The sequence below is a fragment of the Lepus europaeus genome, chromosome 7, assembly GCF_033115175.1.
Source record: "Lepus europaeus isolate LE1 chromosome 7, mLepTim1.pri, whole genome shotgun sequence".
In the NCBI taxonomy this organism is placed as follows: domain Eukaryota; kingdom Metazoa; phylum Chordata; class Mammalia; order Lagomorpha; family Leporidae; genus Lepus; species Lepus europaeus.
Window position 1 is genome coordinate 100,566,221 of NC_084833.1, and position 8,641 is coordinate 100,574,861.

Genomic DNA, 8,641 nt, shown 5'->3' on the forward strand with positions numbered 1-8,641 from the left:
GTTGGCTTGCTCTCCAGATGGCCACAATGTCCAGTGCTAAGCCAGGATGGAGCCAGGAGCTTCATTGGGTCTCCCAACGGGTACAGGGGCCCAAGCACTTGGGCTATCTTCCGCTGCTTCTCCCAGGCTATTGGCAGAGAGCTGGATTGGAAGGGGAGCAGCCAGAACCCAAACCAGCGCTTATATGGGATGCCAGCATCTCAGTGGCAGTTTTACCCACTACACAATGCAGGTGCCAAAAAAAATCTGGTTTCTAAGTAAAGGATAATTTCCATCTCAAATTATTTCTAATTACAGGGGGGACAAAAACCTCTCAGTAAGATTTCAAATTTAAACCAGTCCACAGTTTATTATTGTAATTATTTTTTAAAAGATTTATTTATTTATTTGAAAGGCAGAGTTAGAGAGGGAAGGAGAGACAGAGAAAAGTCTTCCATTGGCTGGTTCACTCTCCAAATGGCTGTAGCGTCCAAGGCTGGACCTGTTAGAAGCCAGGAGTTTCTTTCAGGTCTCCCACATGGGTACAGAGGCCCAAATACTTAGGCTGTCTTCCACTGCTTTCCCAGAGCATTACCAGGGAGCTGGATCAGAAGTGGGGCAGCCAGGACTCAAACCAGTGGCCATGAAGGATGCTGGTGTAGCAGGTTGGGGCTTAACCTGCTATATCACAATGCTGGCCCCTGTTATTTCTTTAGGACAAAAGTAAGTTGTCTCAATTTCAGTTTTTTTTTTTTTTTTTTTTTTTTTGTTTTTTAAAGATTTATTTATTTGAAAGGCAGAGAGAGAGAGAGAGAGAGAGAGAGATCTTCCAACCACTGGTTCACACCCCAAATGGCTGCAACAGCCGGAGCTGAGCTGATCTGGAGCCAGGGTCTCCCACATAGGTGCAGGGCCCCAAGGACTTGGTCTATTTTGTACTGCCTTCCCAGGCTACAGCAGAGAGCTGGATCAGAAGTAGAGCAGCTGGAACTTGAACTGGCACCCATTTGGGATGCTGGCACTGCAGGCAGCAGCTCTACCTGCTATGCCACAGCACCAGCCCCCTCAATGTCAGCTTTTTCCCCTTAAATTAGAGATGGATATATTTTGTTTACAATGTGCAGTAACATCCAATTACTGTTACCACAGTGTATGTGATCCACAGACAATATTTTTTTGTTTTTGTTTTTTAAAGATTTATTTGAAAGGCAGAGTTGAGAGAGAGAGAGACCTTCCATCGCTAATTCACTCCCCAAATGGCCACAACGGGCATTGCTGGGCTAAACTGATGCCAGGGTCTTCCACATGGGTGCAGGGGCCCAAGCTCTTGGGCCATTTCCCACTTCTTTCCCAGGTGCTTTATTAGGGAGCTGGATTGGAAGTGGAGAAGGTGGGACTCATATGGGATGCCAGTTCACAGATGGCAGCTCAATCAGTACACCACAACTCTGGTCTGACAATAAGTTATTTCAAAAGTTCTGTAGGGGTAGCTTGGGCTCATGGCAGAGCTGTTTAATCACACTACAAAGATTCATAGAAGCATGGATTTGAATGTTATATTTGGCCCTGTATTTTTATTACAGGAGGAAACTTTTACTGCTACAGTTCATCCTAGTAATAAATTTCTTGCACTGTCTGGGAAAATTTACTACAGTTTTAACTTTTTTCCCCCAAGCAATAAAGCAATTGTTCCAACATGTTACTTGGAAAGAATCAGAATTCTCCTGAATGGTATTTACATTACTCAAAATCAGTAGAAATATCTTTAAAATGAGTACATCATGACTACATTGTTTTTAATCATTTGTGGTTGATGCCAAGTTTATTTAAGAAAAAATGAGTTAAAAAATAGATGTAATAGCTGAAGAGAAAATTTCATTCCATTTAAAGGAATGCTTAGAAAATAGTATTTAAGATAAACCACTACCTCTGCCCATAATAAAGTTCCTCTAATTCACATGGTTAGTAGAGAACACTCAAAACATGATGTTTTTGTTTTATACCAGTGGCATTGTGATGATTAATGTAGATTGCTCTTTGATAAACTTTGCTGTAGTCATCTCAGTATCAATAGCTTCTGGAAGATTCAGATGTAATTTGTACTTCTCAGAGACCTCAATCAACAAATCATCCTAAGAAGAAACCAAGAGTTCTTTTAAGATGAAAATTTGAAAAATATTTCCTGATTAAAATTTGTTTCTGGGTTATTCCCTTCCCATTAGATGATCCCATTTACTGCCATGAGTCTTGGAATGAATAATAAATTTATTGTTAATCCCTGAAAAACTTTTTTTAAGATTTATTTATTTGAAAGAGTTACAGAGAGGGAGAGACAGAGACAGAGAGATCTTCCATCTGCTGGTTAACTCCACAGATCGTGACGGGAAGGGAAAAGGGGCCAAAACACTTGGGCCATGTGCTGCTGCTTTTTCCAGGCCAGTGGCAGGGAGTTGGATCAGAAGTGGAACAGCCAGGACACAAAGGGGCAGTCACACAGGATGCTGGCGTTACGGGCCATGACTTTACTTGCTACACCACAATGACAGCCCCCAATCCCTGAAATTCTGAGGTTATTTTTAATTGATGTTCAATATATCACATGTTAATAAATACAATACCAGAAATACAGTGTTGCCATACTAAATTATGTGATATTGACTTTGGGTTTAACCAGGAAATAGGAATCTTACTGCAGCTTAGAAAGATAGTGATCCATGGTTCATAGTGATAGAGCCCTGAATGAAGCTATCAATAATTTTGAAGACAGTGTACCTAAGTTCACCGGTGGCTTTGGATGAAGTAGGAAATAGAATGATGGTAACATGTTTTGGTTCTGTTGACTACATTTCACAAGGATTACAGAAAAAAGAATTTCCCCCTTTGCAAGTAGAATTGAAATGGTATACAAGAATCTAAACATTCAAAGACTTGGTGGCTGAAAAATGGAATTTTTATTTTCAACCAGTAAAGGATAAAACAAAATTTTTGTCCACAAAACTCATTAAGACATTCTAAAGACGAAATCCCTGGTCTTTATTCCACTTTGTTAAAACATTATACTTCAGTAAATTCTTATGTTTCATTTAAGTCTAAAGAGGCAAGTCTTGAAATAAGGGTGTCTAAAAAAGAATGGGTGTGGTGCTGACTGGAGACAAAATGCTGCCAGCCACCCTGAACTAAAATTGACTTCCAAATTGAAAACATCCTTTGACTGTAGCATTCTACAAGTAGGAAACCAGCTGGGAAAGCTGCTTAGCATCTAGGAGTGGCATATTTTCCAATACTCTTTACAGATATGGCCAAGGCAGATAGTGGAAAAGTAAGACAAACTAAGGAATGAGGCCGAATGTCATGGAAAACAGTGAAACTTAGCCAGGAATCAAGGGACCTCAGCAAGAATATCCTCTCCTTCTAGGAAAGGGGCCCTTGGTATGTCTGGCTTTTAGGATGTCAGAATTGTGTGCACCAGTAACTACAGTGTGCTTCATTTTTCCATGTGTGAAGTGAGACTTAATTAGGGTTAAACTCTCCATTCACATCTTAATGGTGGATGAGCTTGGAGGAGTAGATAACTTGTCTTTGAATGTTAGGTCCATAACACAAAAGGAACAGGATACAGATTATGGTAGGAAAATCCTCTACTTTTGGAGTTTGATACTGGGATTGGAGGTGTTGGGAAAGAAGCAAGTATGTGTGACCAAAAGGGTGGACTATAGTAGGCTGCAAGATTGTTCCCAACGACTTGCTTTTTCTGCAAGATTATACATCTCTACTATGCAACTTCTTGACTGCCTGTAAACATGTACTATTTATTTGAAAGGCAAAGTGACAAGGAGAGACAGAGCTCCCATCTGCTGGTTCACTCCTCAGATGGCTGCAGCAGCCAGACCCATATCAAACAGTAGCCAAGACTTGAACCAGCACTGTAATAAGGGATGCCTGTGTTGCACACGTAAGCTTAACCTAATGCACCAAAATGCCAGCTCCTCTCCAATTCCCATAGATATAGGACTTGGCCTTACAATTAACTTTGGGCAGTAGAATGTGAATAGATGTGATATATGTCATCTCTGAATTGGTAGCTTTAGGATTCATTGCATGGTTGGACTATTTCTGTTTTTCCGCCCTGGTGAGAGCTGCTCCTTCACCTAGACCTTGAAATGTACAAGATTTATAGTGTAACAGCTATTTACATAGCACTTACATTGCACTAGGCATTAACAGGTAATCTCCCAGAGGTGTGTGTAGATTATATGTAAACCCTATGCTGTCTTATATTAAAGACTTAAGCATTTGAGGATTTTTGTACCCATGGAGGCTCTTGGAAACAATTCCCTGTAGATACCACAGGGCCACTATATTATCTGCTGAACTTACCTCAGAAACACTAAGGTCACAGACAGAGACTGAGTTAATACCCGGTAATTCAACTTTCAATTCTATTTTCAGAGGCTTCTCATTCTGATCCTTCACGATTTTTAAATCATAGGCTGGTATCTTCATTACCTCCTGGATTTCAGTACTAGAAATCTCTTCTATCAGACATCCTGCTTTACTTGAAACTTGTGTTTTTAGCAGTGAAAGTTGAGGAAAGTGATCTGGATTGCCCACAGTACTGCTTCTTAGCTGTTCAAGAGTGAGTTCTTCATAAAGAAAAGGGGAAGATAAAAATCACAAAATATTTTCAGGCTATGAGCTGTAAGATATATTAGTTGAGATAGCAGATAAAGCCGCAGTTAAATTAGTTTGGAAATCTTAAGCCAAAAGAAATCTTAAGCCAAAGATTCTAGATGAAAAGGCAGGATTTTAAGATCTTTTCAATTTTCTAATATCTAATCTTTACATGGCAAAAAAAATTCTTTCCATTCACATTCACCAACTTACCCATTCTCTTTTTGTCTTTTAAATCTGTGGAATCAGTTTGGATTCCCATCAAACTTTGTTTCATTCTTTGAATGCTTCCTTTTATTGTAACTTTGGTAACATGGTAAGAATGTGAGAGTGTGAACTGGAAGTGCTCCTCAATGCATTTCATGGCCATCCTTATTAACTCATCTTTTTTCACTTGGTCCTTTTCTGCTGCCTGGAGAACATCAGGATTGTAGGCAACATCGATGACTGTATAAGCATCTGTGTATTCAGAGGGTTTGAAATGAAGGTAATTTGTTTCACTAATGATATTAGTATCAGGAAATAGATTAAACCATATTCCGGATAAAACTGGAATATAAATTCTATTTCTGTATTTTTCAGAGGTTATCACAATGGTACTATATATAGAAGTCTAATAAAGGGATTCATTGGCATTTTTATATGGGTTAAAACAGTTCATATTAGAAAAAATGAACAATATTAAATTTGCATAAAGGTGCACTAATTTGTCATCATATTGCCATGAAATAAAGTATTTTACCTGAAATGCTTATTTCCAATAAAATATTTTAAATGTGCCTTTTCTCCCTTAATTCCTTGTACCTGATGTTTCAGAGACGTCTTCTGGTCGGCCGAGACGTAGTGGTACTGGATGAGTGGTTGACTGGGGAGCTGGGATCCTTTCCCACTGACATAGATTGATAAAAAGTAATTTTTCTTTTGGTTTCTAGAAAGCAAATAATTTTGCATATGTCAAAACTTAGTTTTTTTAAAAAAATTTATAGACAGTATCCTAAAAGCAACTCGGAAGAGGGATTTTAGTCATTCCACATTTTAAAACTGTGATGAATTATAGCTACCTGATTCCCCAAAGCTGCTGACTTTTCACCAGGAACCCAACTGCTGCTCCCAGAGGAACTAGTCCTCAAGGGGAACTGACCTAAGCAGTTGTTCCAGGTGCATTTGTCCCTACCTTGCCAACCAAATAATTCCTTTATCTGAAAAAGCACCCAACTCCATGATTCTCTACTAAATCACTATATTGCCTTTTCTTTTTATTCTAGCAGGAAAAAGTATCTCATTTTGAGACATCTAAAATACTTCATGAATGATGTCCAAAATATATCATGAATGAATTTCCTATTCTTCAGCAAAATATTCCATATTATGTTTCATTTTCTATTTAGAGAGATGATTTCCTTCAAGTGTCCTTGCATTAAGTAGCTACAGCTAATGGGTAAAGTATTCTCCCATTACTCCAACCATTCTACTCAAGACTTCCTCATCCCTGGCACTAACTTTACGTACCAGAATCCTGGTTTGTAGACAGAGCTTTGGTTCTGGGCCTGCATAGAGCCGCTGCCCCTCCCGCAGCTCCTGTTGGATGAATTTATTGTAGCGCTCAGGATCACTTTCAGCAAGATCATCAAGAAGGTTCCAGAATTGTGTAAGCTGGGTGAGCAGACCCTCTGATGATGTCATGATTGATGGCAAGAGAGGCCTCTCAAGCCTGTGGAAAAACAACGACTTAAGGGACAAAAAAAATGTCTGAGTAATTTATTTCCTCTTCCTCGTTAAAAATTGTTTTTAAGAAACCATCAGCTTTCCTTTCCACCTGTTTTAAAACTGTATTATCAGCACTTTATTTTTTATCTATTTATTTATTTTTAAAAGATTTATTTGAAATAGTTACAGAGAGAGCTATATAGGTCTTCCATCTGCTGGTTCACTCCCCAGATGGCTGCAATGGCTGGAACTGCCCTGAGAAGCCAGGAGCCAGGAGCTTTTTCCGGGTCTGCTGCATGGGTGCAGGGGCCCAAGGACTTGGGCCATCTTCTACTGCTTTCCCAGGCCACAGCAGAGAGCTGGATCGGGAGAGGAGCAGCAGGGACTAGAACCAGTGCCCATATGGGATGCCCGCACTTCAGGCCAGGGCTTTTTTTTTTTTTTAGGAGTATTTTTTTTAATTTTTTTATTATTTTTTATTTTTTTGACAGGCAGAGTTAGACAGTGAGAGAGAGAGAGAGAGAAAGGTCTTCCTTTTTGCCGTTGGTTCACCCTCCAATGGCCGGCGCATCTCGCTGATCCGAAGCCAGGAGCCAGGTGCTTCTCCTGGTCTCTCATGCGGGTGCAGGGCCCAAGGACTTGGGCCATCCTCCACTGCCTTCCTGGGCCATAGCAGAGAGCTGGCCGAGGGGCAACCGGGATAGAATCTGGCGCCCCGACCGGGACTAGAACCCGGTGTGCCGGCGCCGCAAGGCAGAGGATTAGCCTGTTAAGCCGTGGCGCCGGCCTAGGCCAGGGCTTTAACCCGCTATGCCACAACACTGGCCATCCCTTTTTTTTTTTTTTTTTTTTTTAAAGACTTATTTAAGAGTTACAGAGAGAGGTCTTCCATCCACTTGTTCACTCCCCAAATGGCCACAAATGTCAGAGCTGAGCAGATCTGAAGCCAAGAGCCTGGAGCTTCTTTGGGGTCTCCCACTTGGGTGCAGGAGTCATCTGCTGCTTTCCCAGGCACATTAGCAAAGAGCCGGATTGGAAATGAAGCGACCAGGACTTGAACCCGTGCCCGCTGCAGGCTGGGGCTTTCAGCCACTAGGCACAGAGCTGGCCCTGTGTTTTTTGAAAGGCAGCTAAGAGAGATCTATCTCCTGGTTCACTCCACAAATGACCCCAATGGCCCAGTCTGGGCCAGACAGAAGGCAGGAGCCTGGAACTCTATCTGGGTCTCCCATGTGGGTGGCAGGGGGTCCAAGCATTCAGGCTCTTTTCCAGGTGCGTTGGCAGGGAGCTGGATAGGAAGTGCCACAGCCGGGACTGGACTCCAACCAGTGTTCATATGGGATGCCAGCACTGCAGACAGCAACTTAACAGGCAATCCCTAAATGTTTTCCTTATTCTGTCATTGGTTAGTAGCCTTTCCGAAGTGCTCCAGTTGTCCTCTCAGATAGGGCCTTACCTCCATTTGGACCGTCAAAAACCCCGAGGGAACAAAGGAGTCACTTTAAGTCTGGATTTCTTGGTGATCACCTTGTTCCAACACCCTGAGTATTGGCTGAATGGTGCATCCTCAGACGTGAAATCGCCAGAATTGTGTAGGGGTGAATACCACAGGAGAATCCCCCAATCCTTTAGTGGATACAGAAGGCCCGGGTTCCAAACTCAGCTCTCCTACAAGCTGTGTGACTTCCAGTAATTGATGTACGAAAGTGCCTCAGGTGGTTTTTTTTTTTTTTTTCTTCTTTTTTTTTCTTCTTTTTCTTCTCTTAAAGAAGGAATACTTCTCTCCTTTGCGTCATTGTGAGAACCACTTTACGGAGAAGCTGGAACACTTGGACGGTCTATGAGTAACTCCTCTCTAGGTCTCGGGATGACCCTCCCCGGCCCCCCCGCCTCCCCCCCCCCCCCCCGTCAGAGAGGTGTCCCACAACATCCATGTAAAGAGCCCAAGAGGTTTAGAGTCTTCCAGTACTATATTAGTGTTAGACTAAACAGGAAATGCAATTAACGGGCAGTCATTCCTGAGGTCCGCAAACCCACCTCTTCTCGGGTCCCAAATCGCGACACTTGTTTCCCGGGTAACCGGACTGGGTACAACATCGAATTGGGTCCGGGAAGCTCCTGCCGGAGAGTGTTCACATCTAGTTCCGGAGTCTCCCCTTCTGAGGTCCGGCTTACTTTTTAGCTGAGCCGGGCTCACTGGACTTCCAAGAAAGGGCCTGCTTCCCTTCTGCAGGGGTCGGCCCCTAGACTGCCCAGGAAATTCCCCAGCGGGAGTCGCCGGCGC

At 42.2% G+C, this 8,641-nt stretch overlaps 1 protein-coding gene across 3 annotated transcripts; it reads right to left on the reverse strand.

Annotated features, from left to right (window-relative positions):
* Positions 1–1,221: 1,221 nt before the first annotated feature.
* PIH1D2 (PIH1 domain containing 2) lies at positions 1,222–8,637 on the reverse strand. 3 transcript variants are annotated; one of them, XM_062197008.1, is made up of 6 exons: positions 8,395–8,637; positions 6,160–6,378; positions 5,455–5,578; positions 4,864–5,109; positions 4,357–4,622; positions 1,222–2,111 (listed from the first exon to the last, which is right to left on the reverse strand). In XM_062197008.1, the coding sequence occupies exons 1-6, from the start codon at positions 8,452–8,454 to the stop codon at positions 1,977–1,979; spliced, it is 1,050 nt and encodes a 349-aa protein (XP_062052992.1). In that variant the 5' UTR covers positions 8,455–8,637; the 3' UTR covers positions 1,222–1,976. The 3 variants fall into 3 exon arrangements, with proteins under 3 accessions (XP_062052992.1, XP_062052993.1, XP_062052994.1); XM_062197009.1 differs by having other exon boundaries at positions 6,160–6,361; positions 8,395–8,470; XM_062197010.1 differs by lacking the exon at positions 8,395–8,637 and adding an exon at positions 7,814–8,210 and having other exon boundaries at positions 6,160–6,361.
* Between the last annotated feature and the right edge of the window lie 4 nt (positions 8,638–8,641).